At 61.0% G+C, this 24,343-nt stretch overlaps 3 protein-coding genes across 4 annotated transcripts; 1 reads left to right on the top strand and 2 right to left on the bottom strand.

Annotated features, from left to right (window-relative positions):
• Positions 1 to 8,796: 8,796 nt before the first annotated feature.
• On the bottom strand, positions 8,797 to 12,551 carry ZIC5 (Zic family member 5). Its single transcript, XM_048933199.1, has 2 exons — positions 11,106 to 12,551; positions 8,797 to 9,801 (listed from the first exon to the last, which is right to left on the bottom strand). Exons 1-2 carry the CDS (start codon positions 12,247 to 12,249, stop codon positions 9,353 to 9,355), a joined length of 1,593 nt encoding a protein of 530 aa, XP_048789156.1. The 5' UTR covers positions 12,250 to 12,551; the 3' UTR covers positions 8,797 to 9,352.
• Positions 12,552 to 13,261: 710 nt separating this feature from the next.
• Positions 13,262 to 16,821, bottom strand: LOC125687893 (uncharacterized). Of its 2 annotated transcripts, none has more exons than XM_048933224.1 (3): positions 15,479 to 16,821; positions 14,523 to 14,557; positions 13,262 to 14,278 (listed from the first exon to the last, which is right to left on the bottom strand). In XM_048933224.1, the coding sequence occupies exons 1-3, from the start codon at positions 16,198 to 16,200 to the stop codon at positions 13,983 to 13,985; spliced, it is 1,053 nt and encodes a 350-aa protein (XP_048789181.1). In that variant the 5' UTR covers positions 16,201 to 16,821; the 3' UTR covers positions 13,262 to 13,982. The 2 variants fall into 2 exon arrangements, with proteins under 2 accessions (XP_048789181.1, XP_048789182.1); XM_048933225.1 differs by having other exon boundaries at positions 13,262 to 13,839; positions 15,479 to 16,565.
• Positions 16,822 to 19,028: 2,207 nt separating this feature from the next.
• ZIC2 (Zic family member 2) lies at positions 19,029 to 22,784 on the top strand. The gene is made up of 3 exons (XM_048933202.1): positions 19,029 to 20,066; positions 22,063 to 22,226; positions 22,413 to 22,784. The coding sequence occupies exons 1-3, from the start codon at positions 19,076 to 19,078 to the stop codon at positions 22,683 to 22,685; spliced, it is 1,428 nt and encodes a 475-aa protein (XP_048789159.1). The 5' UTR covers positions 19,029 to 19,075; the 3' UTR covers positions 22,686 to 22,784.
• Positions 22,785 to 24,343: the final 1,559 nt, after the last annotated feature.

Below are 24,343 nucleotides of genomic sequence, written 5' to 3'. Positions count from 1 at the left end.
GTGTAGGCCAGCCAGCTGGGCCCAAGGAAGGCACAACGTCTTCCTCATGCCCTCCATTATTCAGGTGTTGGCAGTGAGGCTGGGACACTTGCCACCACGATGGGGTCACGATGGGTGCTTATGGGTACAGTTCTCTACCCAGTGTATGGGTGATTCAACCACACCTCCTGCAACACTTTGGAGGGAAGGCTGCTATTTCTTAGACATGGGAGAATAAAGGCCTTCCGGCTTCCACTAAGGGAATTATTTCTTCTTACAAGAGCCATGTTGGTTTGTCTTGAGGGCGCTGTTAGGATTAGCTGAGTTAGCAATCCATATTGTCAATTAAAATATAATGTTGTCCCAAAGAGACCCAAAATAAGATTCACAAGCAAGAATAACTAGGTTTGCAAAATAATAATCGGCAGCAGAAGCGTCATTTAGGAAGGAGTCCATTTAATGATCCTGCTCAGCTTTTGCCTTTGGGTAGACATATGCATCAAGCAATTTGCACAGACACAGCTCCCCAAAAAACACTTCAGTCCACACACCCCACACACATCCTTCTTGTGTTGATGCCCCCAGCCACATTGGCTCCAAACACCCCTGGGCCCTCCAGGGCCCCGCTTCCCAAAGCACACCTCCCAAGGGCAACGGGGTGCATGGAGATACAGTTTGACACAACACAAATGCAAGCTTGGAATACAGCAATACAGATTTGGCTTGTCAGCACAGCAGATCATGTTATAATTTCTGTGTTAGCAGACAGACTTGACGTTTCAGTAGTACTTGGCTGAAAAATGCCATCCAGATAGCTGAGTGTCAGCTGCACTGAAGTGTAGCCTGTGACCAGTTTCTGGCCCTGCTCAGCTATGTACAATACTCCCCACCACTCTGCCTCTGCCACAGCACCCCCTGAGTCAATGACAGCTGCAGGCAGACAGCATCCCTCAGCAAGGCAGAACTGCAAGTCCTCAGGACTCTGCGTATGAATACATGTAGGGTGCATAAGGGATTGCTAATGCATTGCATGCCCCCAGGGATCGTTTCAATAAATTGGTGACATCAGCAAGAAGGAACTGGGTGTCACCCTCACCATCGAGACCCGTTAGCTAAGTGTGATTGCACCAAAACCTGCAAACCTTCCTCAAACTGAAGAACACTCACACAGCACACTGCAGAATCTGGTTGTACACGTGTGCTGCACCCCTTCATGCTTGTAAGGATTTCTTTAACATGGCAGGTGAGGGAGCCCTGTGGTTCCTGGTGCACAGTGCACCTGTAAAGCTGGTCATCCTTCATGTCACCATACTCTCATGTCACCACACACGTGTCCCCAGTGTCACCGGGGAGCTCCCCTCAGCACTGTGGCCTTGCCAGCCCACATCTGGGCTGCCCTGGGCCTGGCCCTGCTCTGTCACAGCACTTGGCAGAGGGCAGGTCACAGCCATGCTTCTGGCAGCCCAAGGTGGGCCCAGGCTGGGCAGAGCAGTGTGATTTGACCCTGACTTTTCTGAAACTCAGAGTTACGTTTTTAACAGGATGCTCCTTCTCATAGCCTCCCTCCCCTCCTTTTAATCTGATGGGCCCTACAAATGGGCACCCTGCAGTTCTTAGCTCCTGGCAGATAGGCAAGTGTGACAGAGAGCCTCGGTAAGAGCAAGACCAGGTGGTGTGGTGATGAAAATAAAGTGGGTGCCATGAAGCAGGCTGCTCCTTGACAGTGTATCTGCTGCCAAAGGGACACTGCTGGTGCACCACAGCCCAGTCTTCCTGTCCTTGGAGAGCTGCGAGGACATGATCTGAGGGTGTCAGCGTGAGACTGATGCCAGTGTGGAGGGCAGAGCATGTCCACTGGCTGCAATTGCAGCGATGGCCTTTCTCTGGGGCTGACACAAAGCAAAACTGCGGCAGCCAAGGAGAGAATAAACTGCTTTACGGCAACTTGCTCCACTGGAATGGTTATAAAATGCTGCAGAATCCTGCTCACCTGCCTTTTTCACTGCCACTATGAACACTTGGTGCTCTCTGCAGCTCTGTGGTTGGCCTCAGGATCTTCCCATTCCCTGCTCACCATCCAGGAGCAGCCTCACAGGGGTTGCATGGACCCAGCCCCAAATCCCAGCTCAGTGCTGCTGGTGGGCTGGTGCCCTGGGCACTGCCAGCAGGTATCATGGAGAGGGAGTGCCCCATGCACAACCAGAGAACTGGCATGGTCTGCATCCTCTTAGGGATGAAACAACGAACACATCCAGCACCTGAACCTACGGAGAGGAATGCATATCCCAACAAAGAAAACGGGAAGAAAGTTCTCAGTAAAACCCTCTTACTGGTACCATAGGAAGCAACTCGAGGCTCCCACTGACCATGCTTCTAATGGAGACTTTTCCTTTGGGGGATAAAGGCTCCCAGGGCCACCCCAGGGCTGTGCAGTGTGGTAGTGACACTGGGCTTCCACAAGCTGCTCTGGAAGACAACACAACCCAAAGGCTGGAGGGAGGGGAGAAGGGTCAGGCTTGGAGTGAAGGCAGCAAGCCCATCCCAGGGCCGAGGCCCTGGCTGAGTTGAATCAGTCTGTGTTTGTTTGTGGCTTAAAAGGGGAGTTCTGCATCAGTGTGGAGAGTCTGCGCTTTTGTGGGATTCAAATATTCCTTAATTAGGTGTTGTCTCTTAGCGGAATGAAAAGAGGGCTTTTATTTCATCTTTCTTTACCGTTTTAATTTACTCCCTTTGTGTTTAATAACTAGGTAGGACACGTTAGCAGCAGCTGTACCACATTTTGCAGTACTTTCACCGCCGACAGCCGTGCGGCCCCAAACTTCGGCCCCCATCCTCCACCCGAGTGGCGACGGGGAAGAGTCCCAACAGCCCCTCCGGCTCCAGGAGGGTCCCGCCGAACCCAACTCTCCTCTCCCGGCTCCAGAGGCTGCCGGGCGGGGCGCTGCGGGTGAGCTGGGACGGGATGGGCGTAGGGAGCTCGCCCTTAGGCAGCCCCCGGCCGCACCCCCCGGTCCGGGCTCAGTGGGTACATTTGAGTTCCTCGGCCTCAGACAGCAGGCGGGGCCGTTCGCGCCCACCAGCTCGCGTTTGCCGTCGGAGCCACGCGATGCGCGTACCCTCCGTTTAACTACTGAAAATAAGTCGCAAAGCTCGATCGATTCCAGCCGCCGTTCTCCCCGCGCCAAGTCCCGGCCACCTGTTGCACTTTTCCCCCGTTGTTACAGCCTGTTTGAGGACGCGCAGACCGCGGCAGCCCGTCTCGCGGCTCCCGAGAGCCCGACCACGCGCGGGGACAAGCGGGGAGTCCCGGCTGTTTGCGGGGGGGCTCTCCACGCCCATCTCACTTCTTCCTTCCCCCAAAGGAAACCCTCTGCCTTCTGACCCCCTCGACCCATGCCCAGCCCGGCTCCGGGAGGCCGCCCCGCTCTGCAACGCTCTCCCCGAAGCCCCCGGTCTCTCCCTTTGTCCCGGGGCGGATGACCCACTTCCTTTTCTCCCCTTTCCCGCTCCCCTCCGTCCCCGCCTCCGCCCCGGGAGCCGCCGCCGGCCCCGCTCCTCCGCGGCAGGCTCGGGGCGGGGGGGCCGCTGGGCCGGGGGGGCCGCGCCGTGTTTGTTTTCTTTCCCCCCCACCCCCCTACCCGCCCCGATCTCTAGATTAAGACGTGAAGATTACACTTTTATTGTGGCGGCCGAATAATACCACGAGTCAACACAGACGGCAAACAAAAGTGCTTGTAGTACATGGCCAACCCCGCTGGGAACCGGGCTGCGGGCTGCTGCAAAAATCAAGCTCTTCACTGCTAATTACAAATAAATGATGATGTGCTCACTAAGTAATTGATTTAATGAAGTTCCTATGAAACTATTAAAACCGGGTAGAGGTCAGCGCGGAGACGCCCCAGAGCGCCCATTGAGGGATGTTTAACTCCGCCAATCTCCTCGGAAAGACATCGGGGCTAATAGGTGAAGTCACAGCTGTTCCGGCTGACTTTTGCTGCAGCGGCCTCCCCGAGCCCGGCCCGAGGACACGGCCGGCCGGGCGGACCCCAGGCACAACCACGAGAGCCCCATCCCCTACCCGGGGGCGGCCGCCGCCCCCCATCCCGTCCCGTCCCGTCGGGGCCGCGCTGGGTACTCACTTGCTCGACCCGGCCGGCCGCCCGCACCTCGGCCGTCCCCGGCCCGATTAACGAGGGGGGGGAGCGGAGCTCTGAACTTGTGCCTACTGCTGCGGGGCGGCCGGAATTCCACCCCCCGGGCCAGGCCCCCCCTTCCTCCCGCCCGCCCGCACTTCTTCGAGAAACCGAAGCTGGGACGCAGGTAGGGTGCTGGGAGGATTTGGCAGGGCGCCTGGAAGGGGATGTGTGCCCATTGCTACTTGAAGGGTTTTCTTGTTTGAAAGGCCGGCCGGGGCCCCGGGACGGGCTGTGTGAAAGAAGGAGGAGGAGGAGGAGGAGAGGAGGGGGGAACACAGACATTAAAAAGAAGAAGAAAAAAAAATAAAACTAAAAAAAATCCGGCGATTGGATTTCCCGGCCCCGCGCCCGGCTCTCCCCCCTCGGCCCCCTCTCCGCCGCCGCCAGGTGCCCCCGGCACGGCCCCGCGCGGGGGGGCGGCGGTCCCGGCCTGGCAGCCGGCAGGGGGGGGGGGGGGGGGCGTCCTTCTTCACCTGCACGGGGAGCCCCCGAGCCGGGAGAGGGCAGAGCTGCAGTTACTGCCCATGGGGGAGGGGGGGGGCCGGCAGCCCCCAGCACACAGCCCCCCGACGGCGGGGTCCGGAGACTTGGGGGGTGCCCGAACCCGTCCCGTTATCCCCGCAAAATCAGCGCGAGGCACCATTTGCTCGCAGGATTTCGGGGAACGGCCGCTGATCTTTTTTTTCTTTTCTTTTTTTAAATATATTTTTCGATATTTTTTTTTTTCGGGATTGGGATGGGATGGGAAACGATTAATTTGAAACAACGAAGCTCGCCCGCCCCTCGTTTGCCAGCCGGGTTACGGGGCGGCATCGGGCACGACGCTTCGTGAAGGGCCTTGTGCCTTCGAAAAGCCCCTTTTCCCAGCGTCGTTCAGCGTCCGACGGCCGCTGTTGGGGCTCCTTTCTCAGCGGTGCCCACGGGCAGGGAAAGCCCTTCAGGCTGAGCGAACTTCTTTCGGCGGGGTCGGCTTCCACCTCCCGTGTCAGACGCGCGCTCTCGGGACGGCAGGACGGGCGCAGCCCCAAAGCGAACGGCGGCCCCCAGGCACAAACGGCGCATTGTGCCGCGGCTCCCCCCGCTGCCCGCTGCCCGCTCCCCGCCCGGTGGGTGCTGCCCGCGGCCGGGCGCTGCCGTTCCGCTCCCGAACCATTGTCTGCGAGTGATGCCACGCGGTCAAAGGGAGAGGGGAGGGCGCTTGTTTCCAGGCTCCCGAGACAAACGAGTCCGCCTTTCATCCTTTAAGACGAGGTTTAAATGTCACCTCCACGTCTTTCACGGACGGGGGCGACCCTTCAAAGCTCTCCGTAATAAACGGCCCTTATTAAACGCGTCCCCGCCTGGGAAAGCCGAGGGCCGAGGGGCCGGGCCCGAGCCGTACGCGCCGTCGGGGCCCCGGAGCGGGGGCTGCGGGCCGGGCCGAGCCGCCGCTTTTTGTGGCGTCTGCGAGTCTGGGGCGGGCGGTGCCGGGGTGCGGGCTGCATGCTAAGGGATCCCGCGGGCGGCCCGGCAAAGGAGAACAAATCGCTGACAAAGGAGGGCCCTTCCAGCCCAGCGCCGTCGTTAGGGCAACCAGCGGGCATTCGCCCCATAATAAGTTCCACTTCAAAGGGTCCCCCATTCAGCGGGGGCCGCGCCGCACTTTTATGAAGTCGGCGCTTTTTCACGCGGCGGAATCATCTGTTTGGTTATTTTTCATCGTGTTTATTTTGCGCCATTCACCCAGCACTCGTATTAAATAAACACGGGACAATCGCTCTGCAAATAACGGGGCTGAGGTGGGAAATAAGGGGGGGAAAGAGGAGGGCGGGAGGGGGGGCATCGCCCCGCGTGCGTGTGTTTGTTTACGGCCGAAAATACGGAGGAAGGGGGGAAGGAGGGCAGAAATATGGGGGGTTCCGATGAAGCCGAAAGCTGCCGGCGCTAACGCGGCGTGACACCAAGGGTCGCCGCAACTGTATCTTAATAGAGTGTCGCGAATCGCGGTGCACCGCTCCGAACGCGGCCGTTCCGCTGCGCTCATCGCCATGGCGATGCCCGAGCCGTGGGGATCGGCGGGACGGCGGCGAGGCTGCGGGGCCGTGCGGGAACGTGGGGAGGGGGTACGGGTGTGTGCGTGTGTGTGTGTGCGGGTAGGTGCGTGACTGTGCCGGTGGTTGTAAAGGTGAGCGCTGCTATGCGAGTGCTATGCGAGGGCACACCTCACCGTCTTTCCCTCGCCCCATACCGTCTCGGTCCTCCCCGTCCGTCCCCCATCTTCTCGCAGCATCCGGGCACAGGGCTGGCTGACGAAAGGAGCACGTCTTTCCTATGCTGCCGGTCTGAGCTGTGTCACCGACGGGCTCTGGGCCAGGCCCGGCCGCTGCCGCAGCGCTCCTAACGCGCCGGGGTTGGCCGAGCGCCTTTGGGTGCGGAGCCGGGGACGGTGCGCATAGGACACGGGGACACGGAGACACGGAGACACGGAGACACGGGGACACGGGGACACGGGGAGGGGAAACGCGTTGTGTGCTCCATGCAGGGCGCTGCCCATTGTCCGACGGCTTTTATCTTTTATATTTCCCATGAATGATTCATGCCTCTGTGGCTTTGTGTCTCTCTCCTTTCACCAGAAACTTCATTAGGAGAGCTAAGTTTTCCCATTGACGGGAGCCTCATTTGGGAGCGCTCTTCTGCTCCTCGCGTTGGTCATTGTCACAGTGCCGCTCGGGGCCGCTCCCCGCAACCTGCTGCACCGCGCCGCGTCGAGGTGGGGCTGTTCCCGGTGTTCTGACCGCTCGTCTTCGAGCATAGAGGCATTCGATGGGGGAAAAAAAAAGAAAAAAGAAAAAAGATAGAAATAATAGCAACAAAAAATCCTAGGCTCGTTGCAGTCATATATTAAAATTTAAAGATTAAAAAAAAAAAAAAGAAAGGAAAGGAAAAAAAGAAAAAGTGTCTCCCTTCGGCTCTGCGTGGCACTGCGCCCGGGACAGCGCTGAGGCTGTGGGAGGGCACGGCCGGGAAGATCTCGATTTATTAGGAGCATAACTATTCCTGACGATTATTATCATTATCATGATCATTCTCGTCGAAATATTCACAATGAATTTATCGGTGTAACGCCGCGATTTTGCTGTTCCGGGAGATAACAGAGGGGAATCGGTGCCGGACCTCCCGCCGTGTTACCCCCGCACCTCGGGTCGCCTGCGGGGTCCCTCGTGGGTGTGGGACGCGGAGCCGCGGGGGGGAGGGGAGGAGAATACTGGCGGGGAGGGAAAGCATTGCCCCTCTCAGCCCCCCCAGCCGTGTCAGTGCCCACCTGCAGAGCAGCACTTCGGGCTGTCAGCGAGCTGTGCGTGACGCGTGGGAACGCGCCGCTTAGTCACCGTGCGGGGGGACCTTTCCTGCCTTTCTTTCTTTTTTTTTTTTTAATGGGGCTTACAGAGACCGGTTATCATTTTTGTTAATTGCCGTTCTTTTATTCAGGAGGTACCAGTGTCACGGAACGGGGGCAGGGCCGTGACCCTCCGCTCAGCGGCGGGGAGATGCGCAGACACCAAGAACTCCGTTTGCAAACAGCGCGGGGATCGATAGAGGAAAGGTCCGCGCCCCACCTCGCTGCTATAGGTTCAAACGGGCTTTGAAAAAAAGCCATTCTTAAAAAAAAATAATAATGATTTAAAATATATTTAAGAAAAAATCGTATCAATTGAGCAAAAACGGCTTTCTCTTCCGCTTCTCCGCTTCTCCGTTTGCCTTAAAGCGACGCCCGCTCCTTTCAGCCCAGCACAGCGCAGCAACGCGGAGCCAACGCGGAAATCCCGGAGCACCGCGTTCTGTCCCGGCGGTGCCGCCACCGCACTGTGCGTGGGGGAGGGCGAGGGGGGGAGATCAGAGCCGGGTCTGGTAGCGGAGAACGGGGAGGTGATGGGTGGATCCAGAGCGCAGCGCCGCACAGCGCACCCGCAGCCGGTGTGAGCCACGCAGCTCCGCGCTCCGGCAGGAAAGATTAAAAAAATAATAATTTTTTAAAAAAGGAAACGAGGATTGGGGAGGTGAGAGAGGGGGGTGGGGGGGGTGATGTCAGAAAAGAAATTGATTCCGCCGTACAAAAGAATCGCGTTTGCGTACACGTTACTGACAATGATAAAACCAAACAAATTTCACGCACCAAACACATTTCCACAAGCCCTCGGGGGGGGGAACGCGGGAAGATCCGGTCCCCCCTCCCTTCCCCCCCTCCCCGCAGAGGTGCGGGCGGGGCTGCAAACCCCCCCCCATAGACCACAGACACGAAACAAAACGAGAGGTGCCAACCCCCCCGTGCTGCCGGTGCGCGCTGTCGGGGCTGCAGCGGGGGGAGGGGGGCTGAGCCGGGGGAACAGCACCTGCCCCAGCGGGACGGGAAGCATCGCTATCATCGGCTCCCGCGTTCTTGCTGGTATTTTTTCCCAATTGCAACGAATGTATCGCAGCGTCATCCCCGGTGTCAGACGGCAGCGGGTTCCTCTCATTCCCCGGTGTTTCGAGGGAGCCGTAGGCACGCAGAAGGCGGAGGAGCGGTACCCAAGACCGCATCTTTTGTCCCTACAGCCGTGATACAGCCGAAGGAGAGAGGTACCGACCGGGTCGGCTGGAACCGGCGGCTCAGAGGGGAAAGAGAATTACACAGAGCTGCACTGCAGGAGGCAAAAAACGGCGTTTATTTTGCGGCATTCAGCATCTCCCCAAGCCGGCTGCGGGGCCGGCAGCGCTGCTGCATTCGGCCGCAAACCTGCCTTCCCTCTCCCTCACCCGGCTGTGGGGGCTGCGATGAGGCTGGGAGGGAGCGGCTGGAGCCGCTCCTCCCGGGCCGGGGGGGCGGCTTAGGAGGCACAGGGCTGGGGGGGCTTAGAGGATGAGAGGGTCTCGGCTGGGATGGAAAATGAAGGGAGCTCGTGGATGGGGTGGAGCCGTGCCCGCTCGTAGCTTGTGTGCCAACCCCCGCCCCCCCCTCCAATAGCTGCCTGAGCCCGGGGCACCTCCTCACCCCGCACCCCTGCGGTGGGGTGGCACAGTCCGGCGTGATCCATCCGTACCGAAATGGGACACAACCGTCCGAGTCTCTTTAATTAAATTAGTGCCCGTACAAACACCATAGGGTTTCGTACACGGAATAAATAGCGCGAGTCAAACCTGACGGCTTTCCCGCAGCCCTAGGGGGCGGCCCGGCCTCCCGAGGTCCTGCGGGGCCCGTCCCCCTCGGAACCCGGCGAGGCGGAGCGGCTGGGAGGGCTGCGCGGCCGCCTTCCCCCCCCGGCCTGGCAGACGTACCACTCGCTGAGGTCGGTGACCGGAGGGGACAGGGCGGCGGCGCGGGCGCGGGGCGGCTCGGGTGGGAGCTCGGCGCCGGGGGGCAAAGGGCCGTCGGGGGATCCCGGCGCGGCGTAGCCCGGGGGGGCGGGCGGAGGAGAAGGAGGAGGCGATTTGCAGTGGATCTTCATGTGCTTGCGCAGGGAGCTGGGATGCGTGTAGGACTTGTCGCAGCCGCGGATCTTGCAGTAGTACGGCTTGTCGCTGGTGTGGACGTGGGAGTGCTTCTTTCTGTCGCTGCTGTTGGCGAACTTCCTGTCGCAGCCGTCGAATTCGCATTTAAAGGGCTTCTTCCCCTGCCGGCAAACAGCAAGCTGCTGGTTAAAGCCCGGTCCCGCATTCCCCCCGACCCGGCGGCAGCTCCGTACCGTCATCTACACCCAGCCACCCAGGGATGCTGTGGAGACCAAAAATGAAAACCAAAACCAAAAGAAACATAAAATCCAACCGCTGACCTCCAGGCAGGCCTCCAGCTCGTTTGCTCGCGGCAAACCCTTCATTAGGACTCTAACGACCGAACCCACACAATGCACAGCAGCATAACCTCCTGGAGTGTCGTCCCCGTCCCCGTCGTCCTTTCCCCCCCCCCCCCCCCCCCCCCCAGCACAACGCTGCAGGTTGGGAATGGAGTTAGCATCTCCCTGGGCACAAAGGTCAAGGCATCACCCCATGTCACCCCATGCCATCCCACATCACGGCAGCCAGCAGACCCTTCTCCCCTTTGCACCAGGGGATGCTCTTCACCACAGTACAGTGGTTTTATATTGGTGCCATCACGCTGTTTCTATAGGAACACAGCCCTCTGCTGCCCACCACCACATCGGAGGCTGTGCACCCCTCGAGGGGCCAGGGGAGAGGGAACCCTCTTCCCCGGCCCATCGAGGAGTGCACAGCCCATGGAGAACTGAGTGCAAGCTGCAACCCCTCCCCTCTCTTCCCCCCCCCCCCCACCCGCCCACTCCAAACCAGATAAACAACGCATAAATCAATGAAACTCTGCTTTCCCAAAGCGTCCTCTGAGGAATAGCAGTTGTCCGCCTCCGTAAATCCCAGCTTCGTTGAGAAATGAAAAATAACGGAAAAGAGGGGGGAAAAAAAAAGGGGGTGGGGGGGGGAAGGAAAAAGAAAAAGCTCTGAATGCTGCTCGTACGCAGCCCAAAAGGTCTTCCAAACCGAAGTTTCCTCAAATAGAGAAGAGCCGCTCCCCGAGAGCCCCGACGGGGCGGTCCCGGCGGAGAGCAGCGGGAGAAGCGAAGCCTCCGTTGTGCCCCGACGGCTCCGTCCGTCCTCAACCCGCTCCGCCTCGGGGCTGCCGCTGCGGGCGGAGCGGTGCTGTCGAAAGGGGGGGGGGGGGGGGGGGGGGTTGGTACGAGGAGGGGATTGGGGGGGGGGGGGGCGGACGAGCACGTGCGCGTCCGTGTGTCCGTGCGTCTGTGTGTCGGGGCGCGCCGTCGGATTACTTATTCATGACAAAGTCACATGTCCGACGGCACGTAGGGAAAGCGGGGGGGTGGAGGGGGGGGGGAACAAGAAAAAAAAAAAAAGAGGACGGGAAAGGAAGAAAAAAGGCGAGGCAGGGAGGGGCGGAGGCACACCCACCTGTGTGAGTCCGTTTGTGGATCTTGAGGTTTTCGGACCTAGCGAAGACTTTGCCGCAACCGGGGAAGGGGCAGGGGAAGGGCTTCTCGCCCGTGTGCACGCGGATGTGGTTGATGAGTTTGTACTTGGCCTTGAAGGGCTTGCCCTCGCGGGGACACTCCTCCCAGTGGCACACGTGGCTGCTTTGCTCGGGCCCGCCGACGTGCTCCACGGTGACATGGCCCACCAGCTCCGGCATGGTGCTGAACGTCTTGGAGCAGGGCGTCCCTCCGCCCGGCGGCGGCTCGCCGTCGATCCACTTGCAGATGAGCTCCTGCTTGATGGGCGGCCGCATGTAGCGCAGGAAAGCGCCCGCCGCCCCGACGGGCCCGCCCGGGGTTGGCGGCTGCCCGCGGCCCGCTCCCAGGCCCAGCCCGCCGGAGCCGTAGCCCTGCAGCGCCGCGGGGCCGTAGTGCGGCTCGGCGCGGCCGTACGGCTCCGGCCGCATCTGCCCGTTGAGCGGCGGCGGCGGCGGCGGGAAGGCGGCGGGGTGCGCGCCGTCGGCGGGGCCGTAGGTGCCGGCGGCCGAGATGAAAACGCCGTGGGGCGGCGGGGGCGGGAGGCGCGGGGGGGCCCCGTGCGCGGCGGCTGCGGCGGCGGCGGCGGCGACGGCGGCGGCGGCGGCGGCGGAGGAGGGCAGGTCCCGGCGGGGGAGGAAGTCGCGTCCCGCCGCCCCCCCCGTCGGGCAGCCCGGCAGCGCGGCGGCGGGCGGCGCGTAGGCGACGGCTGTGCTGGCGGCTGCGGCGGCGGCGGCGGCGGCGGCTGCGGGCGCGGCGAAGGCGGCGGCGGCGGCGGTGAGCGCCTCGGGGGCGAGCTGGAGCGCGGCGGGCTGCGCCATGTGCTCGGGGCCGAGCGGCGTCAGCGCGCCGCCGGGCTCCGCGTCCCCGGGGTGCGGGTGGGCCGCGCGGGGGGGGTGGCCGTGCGGGGCCCCCTGCCCCGGGAAGCGCGTCATGTGCGGGTGCGGATGGGGCTGAGCCGCTGCCAAATCCGCTAATCTCGGGGTCGGGTTCCTCTTGCTCAAAGGGGGCTCCATAAGGACACGGCCGGGCCCATCTACGTTGGCTGTTGTTATTTTTTTCCCTCTGCCCGCCTTCAAAAACATGTATATATTAAGCGGCTCTTTAACTTCTTTTGTCTGCGCTCCTAACTCCGCGTATCCCCGGCCCCGCTCCGTCCTCCAGCGATTGGCAGAGCGCTCCCCACATTTGAGCTGCACAGTGGGAAATACGGTTCGGACATGGCACCGGAGGGATTGGACGGCTCCCGATGATTGGCAGCGGCCGCCGCCGCGCCATTGGCTCCCTTTCAGGCCGCGGCTCAGCGGGGATCCGCCCCCGCCGCCCCCCGCGCCCCCCCGGAGCCGCACTCGCAAAACTTCGCGCGGGGCCCGACGGGGCGCCCCTGGACCCCACGCACGGGGAGGGGGAGCGTCCGCCGTGGCTCGGGGCCGGGCTTCCCGGGTGCGGGGTGGGCTTCGAAGGGCCGCGGTGTTCCTTCTGCCGCGTGCGTTGTCGCTGCCGATGCCGGTGACTGAAGGCGCTGCCGGCGGAAGGCAGCCAACGTTTTCCTAAAAAGAAGGCGGCGGGAGGAGAGAGAGGAGGAGGGGGGATTCCTTTCCTTTAGAAAAGAGCTGAGAGCGCAGCGGCGGGGAGGCACGCGGCGCACGGGATGGAGGAGGATGGGGAGTCCGTGCCCAGAGCCCGCGGCACCCCCTGTGCCGCCCTGTCCAAGCGGAGGGCTCTGAGGCAGGGGGTGTCCCCGGCTGCCCTCCCCAACTTCCACCCAAGCCCTATTTCAGCCACGGGGAAACTGACACAAAGCGATGCCACAGCCGCAGCGGAACGATGCCCGCAAAGCTTCGAGATGGGGGTGCTGCCGTCGGTGGGGGGGGAAGGCAGAGGATACGGGGAAGCACCGGGAGAGCCGCCCCACGGTGCCCACTGCGGTTGCGGTGCCCGCGTCGTTGTGTCCCCGCGTCCTTCGGCTCTGTCCCCGTGGGAACCGCGTCCTCCCCCTCCCCCCCCCCCCAAATCCCGTAAGCCGGGCTCCGACGGTGCACGTCGCGGGTCGGCCCCACTCCCGGGTGGAGCTAAGCGGGTAAATAACGTCCGGCCCTTTACTGGAGACTCTCGATGGTTTTATGGCACAGTAAAGCTTTCCACCAGTTCCCTGTACATCGATATGACTGTGTCCCTGGGCTCGTGTGTCACGCGCGCACACACTGACCCCACACACACACAAAATCGCGGTGTCACGGGGCGCCGGGAGCGCGCAGAAAGGGAGCGCGGCCCCGCGCACGCCTCCTCACCCGGCCCTCGTTAAACGCAGCGTGATAGGGATCTGTCATCGATTTAATATGGCTTAATTCAAATCTATCCCCCCGATCAATTTCTTTTTATGAGAGGCCATAAAACAAAGAAAATATTTTACAGCCGAATAACAGGCGGCCGACCCGCGGCTGGCAGCGGGGGGGCTCGGACGGGCCCCACGTGGAACCGCGCCCGGGTCCGAGCATCGCTGTGTGCGCTGGGTGGGGGAGGAGGGGGCTACCCGGGGCACTCGGAGGGCTGCAACCCCGCCGGAGCTCTCCCGGCTCTGGTCCAGGCCCGGCCCCGAAGGTCGCCCCCACGGGCACTTTCTCCTTAAACTCGGGCTCGGGACATCGGCTCCGGAGGGTTTTCCACAGTGTTGCCTATGTAAATGTATGCTAATGCTCACGAGCAGCATTTACAAACAATCGTCTTTACTGCACGTCTTATTGATGGTTAGGGAGCGGGGAGAGATATTTTATAACGGCGAAAACGTTCTGCCGGGGCACCGAGAGAAAGTGGGCGGTTACAGCCCTCCTCGGCTTCCAAATCCCAAATCCATCACTCCGCCCTGCCCGGCCCGACTGCTCGGGGCGGCCTTCATCGCGCATGGGCTGCCCCGTGCGTGGGGATCACAGCCGGGCCCTCCGAGGGCAGCGCAGAGCCGTGCGCGTCCGGCTCGGGGTTGCGAGAATCCTGCGAGGGGCTGCGCTGGCGGCTGCTCCACAGCTGCCGGGAGAGGCCGGGAGGTGCGGGCAGGGCCGGGAGCCCTACCCAGGGCGGAGGACAAGCGGGGCCGGGCCTCGGGCGGGAGCGGACAGCCTTTGGGAGGAAGACCCGCGGCAGAAGTCACGCAGTTGCCATTTTCAGCGTGCGCTTTGACGGGGAAAGCGTGGCCCGTTTTCCCCCAGCTCGTCCCCTTTGGGGACTTGCCCAGACATGGGCAAAATCAGAAAAAACAATCCTTCCTTCCGTCTCAGTATATACGTGCTTGAAGAGAACGGAGGGAGAGGGGCAACCTCGAGAAACCCGGAGAGCATTTTGGTTGTTCCCTCTCCCCTCCTACCTCTCTTCGCAGCCGAACGTCGCCTCCGGAAGAAGCTGTTGAGATAAATCAAACGGTGACACTTTGACGGCTTTTCTTGTACCCGCAATATGGAGACCATATGGCATTGTTATTTATGAATGACAGCAGAAATTGTATTACAGCGCCCATTGCGCGCTGTCGCCGCGCTTCTCCTCCGCCACCGGCGCGGACGCAGCCACCCCCGCTCCGAGAGGGGCCGCCCCGGTGCCCCCGTCCCTGCGGCTCTATGCCGGATCCGCTCCTGCCGGGGCTGCGCCCGAGCTGTGCCGCGGGGCCGGGTGCGCAAAGTGCACGCAAAGTGCGCGGCCGCGGGCGCTGCCCTTTGCCTGGCAGCGGCAACTTTCTATATATACGTATAGACGTCTATAAATACAGCAATAAAATATGATTGGCACGAGAGAGAGGCGCTCCTTCCTGCCTCGAGAGCAGGTTTGAGGGGGGAGGGAAAAAAAAAAAAAAAAAAAAAAAGGCTTTTAAAAGTTGCGGCTTTGGCTGAGATTTTCACGATTTCCCTTTTCCCTTTCACATGGCGCTGCCCCTGGAGCCGACAAAGAGCTGCTGTCCCGAGGTGCGTTTCACAGAGGGAGCTGCAGCACCGCACATGTGGGCTTCACGGGTCAGAGGTCGGACGGCCCCGGAGTGCGGAGCTCGGCCCCATCAAAGCCGACTGCAGCTCCGTATCGCGCCATGAGAGCGGCGGGCGGATGGCGGCTGCGGCACGGACAGCGCTGCAGTGCTTCTCCCGACCCCGCGCTCCCCGCTCCGGCCTGACTGCCGCTGTCTGGCCCCGCCGCAGCCCCTTGGGCCGGGGTGGGGGTGCGAGGGGGCACGGCGGGGCTACGAGAGGCACGGAACTGTGCCCCTTTCCCGGCTCTCTCCGCATTAGCAGCCAGCAACGGTAGGAGCTGTTTTAAAGAGAAATTCGGAACACTTACAGAAGGAGGGTGCTCCCAGCAGGGATCCTGCAGGTCAGGAGTGGCCAGAAACCTGTTGGGAAAAAAAGAATAAAAATTAAAATTAAAATCAGACTTGAAGTTTTGTTCATCAAGGAGAGCTCTGGCCCGGCTCTGGAACCACACTCGTATTGGAGCGAGGCTCTCTGCTGCCTGGGGAAAAGGGGCCGCGGTGCAGGGAGGGATAAAGAGACTCTCGGGGGATGGCCATGAGACTTTGAACTTGGAACGGGCCTGCTGCATCCAGGGGATGCGCTGCTGGGAGGGGAATGGAGAGCAGCCGGGCTGTAATAGTGCTGGTGTGCCCCGGCAGGGAGAGAGGGGACAGGGCAGAAGAGGGAGGGGTGGGAGAAGGGAGAGGAATGGAAAGGGAAACAGGGAGGGAATGAGAAGGGAGGAAGGGAGAGGGGAAGGGAGAGATGAGATGAAAGAGGGAAAGGAAGGAAGGGAAAGGAAGGAAAGGAAGGAAGGAGAAAAAAAAAAGGGAGAGGAAAAGTAAAGGAAAGAGAGAAAAAAATAAAGATAAATAAATATAAAAAAGGGGGAAAAAGAAAAAAAAAAAAAGGAAGGAAAGAATAAAGAGAAGGAAGGAAGGAGAGCGAGGGGTAAATCCAGAAGGTAGACAGATATTTGTATGGACTTTTTTTTTTTTTTTTTTTTTTTTTTTTTTTTTTTTTTTTTCTTTCTCCAAACCAATATTTCATTTGGGGTTTTTCTCTGAGTCTTTCGGCTTCTTTTCTGATCCGAGATGCAATCACACTTTCTGCATTTTTCTCTCGGTGAAGTCCCGGCTCTTGCAGAGCGCTTTCCACATGCGGCACCGAGGCACAGCCCCGGCCTCTCCCGCACTTCGGGGGGCAACTCCAGGCCCTCCTCCTCCGAAACCTGCCGAGGAAACAAAACAGCCCATCCGCCCACCGTGCCCGCAGTCCGGGCTGTGCAGGGGCCGGCTGTCAGCGGGCATGGATGGAGCGGGGCTGAGGGCTGCGGGGCGGGGCGGGGGGAGGATGAAACCTCGGCCTGGGCAGAGAGCAACAGCGGGACACTGCATTTCGGACAGGGCTTGGAACATTTTAACTATTTGGTGGCAGCAATGGGGGAACCTTCTCTGACAATCTTGTACTGTAGACAGTGCTACCTTTACTTCTTTCCTTCTTTCTTTCTCTCCTTTCCTTCTTTCTTTCTCTCCTTTCCTTCCTTCTTTCTCTCCTTTCCTTCTTTCTTTCTCTCCTTTCCTTCCTTCTTTCTCTCCTTTCTCTCCTTTCTCTCCTTTCTCTCCTTTCTTTCCTTCTTTCTCTCCTTTCCTTCCTTCCTTCCTTCCTTCCTTCCTTCCTTCCTTCCTTCCTTCCTTCCTTCCTTCCTTCCTTCCTTCCTTCCTTCCTTCCTTCCTTCCTTCCTTCCTTCCTTCCTTCCTTCCTTCCTTCCTTCCTTCCTTCCTTCCTTCCTTCCTTCCTTCCTTCCTTCCTTCCTTCCTTCCTTCCTTCCTTCCTTCCTTCCTTCCTTCCTTCCTTCCCTCCTTCCCTCCTTCCCTCCTTCCCTCCTTCCCTCCTTCCCTCCTTCCCTCCTTCCCTCCTTCCCTCCTTCCCTCCTTCCCTCCTTCTTTCCCTCCTTTCCCTCCTTTCCCTCCTTTCCCTCCTTTCCCTCCTTCCATCCTTTCCATCCGTCCATCCGTCCATCCATCCATCCATCCATCCATCCATCCATCCATCCATCCATCCATCCATCCATCCATCCATCCATCCTCTCTGGGTGCAGAGCAGCCGAGAGCCAGCAGTATACGGCCCCACTATACCACCGTAACCCTTTTAACCGCTTTTTAACGCAGAGGAAGCCGCGTTCTGTTCTACCCGTGCCCCCAGCACAACTCGTGCCCAGACGTGTTTTTATGGGGGGAGGGGAGGGAGGGGGAGAGCTGACCTGCTCGCTTTTCTATTCCCGCCGTGAGAGGATCCGGTTTGCCAATAACAATGGCGGGGCGGGGGGGCCGGGCCGGTTTGGGTTGGTTTTGTTTGTTTGGGTTTTTTGGTTTCTCTTTAAAGAACGGAACGAGAACGTAGGGCTCCCGGAACACCCGCTCCGGGACTCAGCACAGCGGAGCAGCCCCGCCCCGTGCGGGGTCCGACGGCCGCTCCGTCCCTCTCCGGCGTTCCTTTCTGTGTCCATTCCCATCTCAGTGCGTTTCCCCCCCGGTCGCGACAGCAGGACTTCAGCTCAGCCCCCACCCCCCCCCAACCCCGGCCCCGCTCCCTGCTTCTCTCGTGAGCTTCGTGTGCCTGAGCCGAGAGGGAAAGGGGCTGCAGAGTGGGGGAGTGTCCCTCCCTCCGTCACCATCTGAAAAAAATAATAATAATAAAAATGAAAAAATAGATATCATTTAAAAATAAATAAATTAAATATCTCCCCCTCCCCCCCCGCGTTGATGCTCGAAGCCCCTCGCTTTGTTTGTTTGGTCCCCAGGCACAGCGGCATCGCCCGTGCGTGCGGCTCTCCCCGCAAAACACCGCCCCTTCCCTTCGCCGTCCAAAATCCGAAGTGGCGACCGGGGAGGGGCGGAGAGGGGGGGACGACCGAAGAAGCCCCGGGCGGGCCCTCCGCTGCCGGCCGCTGTGCCTCGAGGAAGGGGCTGCGCGGCCGCTCCGCTCCGTGCCGGGCTGTGCCGGCGGGGGCCGGGCGGGGGCGGGAGGGGCGGCGGGGCCGTCGCGCTGCCATTAGCCGGGACCGGGGACGCCCGGATGGACGGGGCGGCCCGGGCCAATGAGCAGGCGCCGGGAGAGTGACCGGGAGCTGTTATAGGGGCGGTGGGAGAGAGAGGGGCAGCCAGTCCGGGCGGGGAGAGGGGGAGCGGTCGGGCGGGGAGAAAGGAGAAGGGGGAGAAAAGGAGGGGGCGAGGGGAGGGGAGAAAAATAAAACGCGGACGCCTCGGCAGCACCCGGCGGGATAAACAGCGGCGGCGGCGGGAGCGGGCGGAGAGCGGCTGAAGCTCGGAGGCCCCGCGCCGCTCCGCCGCCCCTGCTCCCCCCTCCCACCCCCATTGTTTTTAATCCGCCCCGGACCCCCCTTCCCCCTCCCCTCCCACACCCCTCCCCGCGTTCCTTTCCTCCGTGGGAACCCGAGGCTGCCGCGAGTCCGCGCCGTGAGGGCCCCGGCGGGGCAGCGTGTGCACGCGTGTGTGCATCGCGCGTGCTTCTGTGTGTGTGCGTGTGCTTGCGCGCGTGTGTATCCGTGTGCGCGTATCCGTGTGTGTGTGCCGCAGGGAGCGGCGGGGCCGCCTCCCCCCCCCGCGTCCCCGCCGCCAGCCCCGTCCCTCCCCTGCTCCCCCTCCCCTCCCCTGCCCGCCCCCGCCTCGCCTCCTTTAATACACTTTGGTTCTCCGCTCGCCTTTGGACTCTGCGCTGCCCGGGCTCCGGCTCCGGCTCCGGCGGCGGCGGCGGCGGCGGCGGCGGCGCGGCCGTGCGGGCGGAGGCGGGGACGCCGCGGCTGCCGGGGGGAAGCGGTGCGGGCGGCGGCGGCGGCGGCGGCGGCGGCCCCGCGCCGGGCGGGCGGCGGAGCGGCGGATCGGAGCGGCGGAGCGGCGCGGCCATGCTGCTGGACGCCGGCCCGCAGTTCCCGGCGCTCGGCGTGGGCACCAGGCACCACCACTCGGCCGCGGCCGAGATGCAGGAGCGGGAGCTGAGCCTGGCGGCGCAGAACAGCTTCGTGGACTCGGCGCACATGGGTGCCTTCAAGCTGAACGCCGGCGCCCACGAGCTGTCCCCGGGGCAGAGCTCGGCGTTCACCTCGCAGGCGCCCGGCTACCCCGCGGCCGCTCTGGGGCCGCACGCCGCGCACGTCGGCTCCTACTCGGGGCCGCCCTTCAACTCCACCCGGGACTTCTTGTTTCGCAGCCGCGGCTTCGGGGAGGCGGCGGCGGGCGGCGGGCAGCACGGCATCTTCGGGCCGGCGGCCGGCGGCCTGCACCACCCGCACACGGACGCTCAGAGCCACCTCCTGTTCCCCGGCATCCACGAGCAGCACGGCCCGCACGCCTCGCAGAACGTCCTCAACGGACAGATGCGGCTGGGGCTGCCCGGGGAGGTGTTCGCCCGCTCCGAGCAGTACCGTCAGGTCGCCAGCCCCAGGACTGACCCCTACGCTGCGGCGCAGCTGCACAACCAGTACGGCCCCATGAATATGAACGTGGGCATGAACGTGGCGGCCCATCACCACCACCACCCCGGTGCCTTTTTCCGCTACATGCGACAGCAGTGCATCAAGCAGGAGCTGATCTGCAAGTGGATCGACCCCGAGCAGCTGAGCAACCCCAAAAAAAGTTGCAATAAAACTTTCAGCACCATGCACGAGCTGGTCACCCACGTCTCGGTGGAGCACGTCGGGGGGCCCGAGCAGAGCAACCACGTCTGCTACTGGGAGGAGTGTCCCCGCGAGGGCAAGCCCTTCAAGGCCAAGTACAAACTGGTCAACCACATCCGCGTGCACACGGGCGAGAAGCCCTTCCCCTGCCCCTTCCCCGGCTGCGGGAAGGTCTTCGCCAGGTCGGAGAACCTCAAGATCCACAAACGGACTCACACAGGTAACGGGGGAAGCCGTGAGGGAACGAAGACGGGAGGGTTGAGAGGCAGGAACCGGGATGGGGGGTTGGGGGCGGAATGCGGATGAGGGGAAAAAAAGGAAAAAAAAAATACGGGAGAAAAACAGAGAGGAGAAGAATAGTGGGGAAAATCGGGGAAAGAAGAAACAAGAGAAAAAGTCGATAAGGAAATAAATAGGGAAAGAAACTGCGGAGGAAATAAATAAGGGAGGGAATTGGATGAAAATTAATAAGAGAAAAAATGAGCGAGGCACTAAATAGGGGAAAAAATCGGGAGGTGAATGATAAAGGGAGAAAAAATAGCAAAGAAATAAATAGGAGGAAAAAAGGTAAGCGATGAAATGGACAAAGGAGAAAACCGGGGAAGGAATAAATAGGGGAGAAAATTAGGGAGAAAATAATAGGAGAGAAAACGAGGGAGGAAGTAAATAGGAGGACAAATCCGAGAGAAAACGAAAAAAAGAGAAAATCAGCGAGGAAATAAATAAGGCAGAAAGTCGGGGAGGAAATAATCAGGGAAGAAAAGCGGGGAGAAAAAGAAGAAGTGAGAAAAGCGAGGAGGAAAACGGACTCCCGCGCAGCTCGCCGCAGCCCCAATCCCGGCTCACGGCCGCGGGCGCTGGGCTCCGTCCGCACCGCCTCCCCACGGCCGGGAGTTCGCGGTCGTGGGAACGGCGCGGATGGAGCGGGGCCTCGGCCTGGCCCTACGGAGGGGCGGGTGGGGGTCTGCGGATGTGAAACGCGGCTCTATGTGTGTGTGTGTGTGTGTGCCGGGAGTTGCGGAATGGCAGAGCTGTAGGATCGCGGAATTGTGGGGCTGCAGAACAGTAGGATCGCGGAATTGTAGCGTGGCAGAGATGTAGGCTGGTAGAGCTATAGGGTCACAGAACGGTAGGGTCACGGATCTGTAGGATATCGGAACTGTAGGGTCGCAGAGCTGTAGGAACACGGAGTTGTGTAGCGTCTCAGAGTTGTGGGGTCATAGCACATCCCGGGCCGGGCTGGACCTGCAGCGTCCCCGAGTCCAACTCAGGGCTCCGCTTTGGGACAGAACTCGGGAACCCGCCGGATCCGTACTGTGTCAGACAACGGGGAGAGGTTCCGTATGGATAGAGAGCCCCGGGGCCGCCCGAGCCCAGTAGGAAGTGCAGCACGTCCCTCGCTGGGAATGCTTTCCATTATATTTAAATGGTGTGAGCAAGGCAATAAAATTTTCTCGTTGGGAAAAAAAAAAAAACAAAAAAACCCACCAAAACAAACCAAACAAAAAAAAAGCCCAAAATCCAAAAACAACCAACTAATCCCCCCCCCCCCCCCCCCCCTTAAAGAAAAAAACCCAACAACAACAAAAAAGTATTCTTAAAGTATCACCGAGCTGCTGCAGGCCGGTCGGCAGCGGCGCTTTGAATGACAGGGTGAGCGGGGCACGGCGAGGGCGGAGAGGCCGGGGCTGCCCCGGTGGGGAACGGCGGGAGCCGCGGGGCCGGGCAGAGCGAGGTGCCGTCTGTGAGTGCCCGCCGGGGCTGCGCTCGCAGCGCGTACTGAGCGAACGGCCGAGCGGCTCCGGGCAAGGAGAGCTCCGAAGCGCGGCTCCGCGGCCCTCGGCACCGCGCTTCGGCTCTGCGGACGGTCGCGAGGAGAGGCGTTTGGGTGCCGACGGCGTTCAGCGATAAGCGCTTCCGCCGGCCGACGAGGAGTTCGCGGCTCCGTAACGCCGCTTGAGAAACGCCTGGGAAAATTAAACGAAGTATTTAACGGCCTCTTCGTTTTCCCGGCTGACGCGTGCTCTTCGCCGGTGTCCGAACGCGGGGCGCTGCCCGGCCCTAAAGCCGCCCTCAGTGCCGGTTCTTTGGAGGGATGCGCGGGGCCGAAGCCGTCTCGCTTGCTTTTTCCCCCGTCTCCTCGGCCGCGGGACGCGCGTGGGGCGGGTGTCGGGGGCCGGAGGCCGAGGCCCGGTCCGACCGCTGCTGTCTTGCAGGGGAGAAGCCCTTCCAGTGCGAGTTCGAGGGCTGCGACCGGCGCTTCGCCAACAGCAGCGACCGCAAGAAGCACATGCACGTGCACACGTCGGACAAGCCGTACCTGTGCAAGATGTGCGACAAGTCGTATACGCATCCCAGCTCCCTGCGGAAGCACATGAAGGTACCCGGCCCCGCAGCCGGCGGCGGGAGGCGGGGGGGCGGCCGCCCCGCTCCGGGCGCCCAGTTGGGGCGGCGGGCGGCGGGCGCGGGGCCCGGGGGCAGCGGGCCGGGACGGCGGCGGGGGGCGGCAGAACCTGGGGGCCGCCCCGTCCCCCCTCCACCCGGCGCTCTTGCCTTTGCCCCCCAGGTGCACGAGTCGTCCCCGCAAGGCTCAGAGTCCTCGCCGGCCGCCAGCTCCGGCTACGAGTCCTCCACGCCCCCGGGGCTGGTGTCCCCCAGCGCCGAGCCGCAGAGCTCCACCAATCTCTCCCCAGCGGCGGCGGCTGCGGCGGCGGCGGCGGCGGCGGCGGCCGTGACCGCCGTTCACCGGAGCGGCGGCGGCGGCGGAGGAGGGAGCGGCGGCGGCGGCGGCGGCGGCCACAGCGGCCTCTCCTCCAACTTCAACGAGTGGTACGTGTAGGGCCGCCGGACTGCTCTGCGGCCCCGCCGCCGCCGCCCCTCCCGGGTCGGAGGAAGTGCTCCCGGAGCCCGCTCCGCATGGAGCTCCCCGCGCTGCCGGCCCGCGGCCGTCTGTCGGAATTCGTTTCTGTTTGTTTGTTTGGTTTTTTTTTTTTTTTTTTTTTTTTTTTGTTATTATTATTTACGAACGCTTTAAACCAGCAAAAAAAAAAAAAAAAAAGAAAAAAAAAGAAAAAAAAAAAGAAAAAAAAAGAAAAGAAAAGAAAAAAAAAGAAATTTCTATGTAACTGCGTGCTGGGAAACGCGAGGGAACAACTCACGAAAGAGAGGAACGGAAAGGAGAAGAAGAGAGGGGATAAACCAATGCTCTCGGCGCCCGGCGGAAAGCCCCGGGGGCGGCAGAGCGCGGCTCTCCCTCCGGAGCGGCGGACAAAGCAGCGCCGCGGCCCGGCCGGCCCTGCAGAGCCCGACCCCGAGAGAGAGAGGATCGGCCCTGATTCGCCCCGAGCCCTCCCAGCCCTCCTCCTTCGATTTCCCTCCGAAGAAGTGAAGGACTTTGTTTCTTTTCTTCCTCACCTCCCCCTCTTTTTTTTTTTTTTTTTTTTTTAGTTCACCCTTAAGACAAAAAAAAAAAAAAAAACACAAAAAAAAGAAAAAAGAAAAAAAAAAAAAGTAACGTGGAAGGAAAAAAAAAAAAAAAAAGCAAACAAAAACCACAAATGGTTTCTTTTGTACTTGTGATCTCTTGAATATCGTGTTCCTTTCGAAGAGGCGACTTGATTGTAAACCGCATCTCCACCGTACCCGGGGAAGAAGTGCCGTGCCAAAGTCCCGTCCCGCCCCGCGCTGTCCGCTGTTAGCTGGGTGCCGTGTGCTGTCGTAGTGCTTTGCCGTCCGCTCCCTTAGTCCTGGTGGGAAGGTTGTGAGGAAATCAGCGTCGTGCCGTAGGCTTCCCGTCCACCGCCCTCCTGTAAATACCCGTGACCATATTTATCCATTTGTAATTAAATTATGGTATTAACTTGCTACAGAGGAAACAGTATTTATAAAGAATGTTTCTTAACTATAAATATGTACAATTGTGAGCATAAACTGTTTCAGATTTTTTTATTTGAAGGTTTAAGTGGTTTCATCCTTTCTTGTGATATGTTTGGAGAGTAATGCGTACAGAAATATAATAAAACGTGTTGAAGCTGCACACGGGCCGTCGCCTTTTTGTGCCGAGGGCTCTCCCTGCGCCCCGGGGGAACAAAACGCCCTTCGACGGCAGCCGCGGAACGGCAAACGGAGGGGGCAACGCCGCACCCCCCGACCCCGGTGGGATCGGCCCTCCTCGGGAAGGGCCTCGCACGGAGACTCCGCGCTGCCCTCAGCAGTCCCCGATCCTCCGCCTTCTGCGGGAGGCGACGACGAAGCCGGTTCGGGCCTCAGGAGCTCGGAAGTTGCCCCGGCGCCGAGCCCCACGCCAGATCCGCGACTCGGGCCCCGGAGAGGAGAAGGCGGCCGTGTGCGAGGGCTCCAATTTCCCTCCCCTCTTCTCTCCTCGATTGTTTGGCCTTTTGAACCAAAAGCGGCTCGAGGTGTGGGATGAGCTCAGTGCGGGGCCGGAGGCCGCCAGAGAGGCGTTCCCAAGAGCTCCCACGTTTCGGGGAGACGTCG

The sequence above is a fragment of the Lagopus muta genome, chromosome 1 (assembly GCF_023343835.1).
Source record: "Lagopus muta isolate bLagMut1 chromosome 1, bLagMut1 primary, whole genome shotgun sequence".
NCBI classification, from domain to species: domain Eukaryota; kingdom Metazoa; phylum Chordata; class Aves; order Galliformes; family Phasianidae; genus Lagopus; species Lagopus muta.
This window is presented reverse-complemented; position numbering and strand designations above follow the sequence as displayed.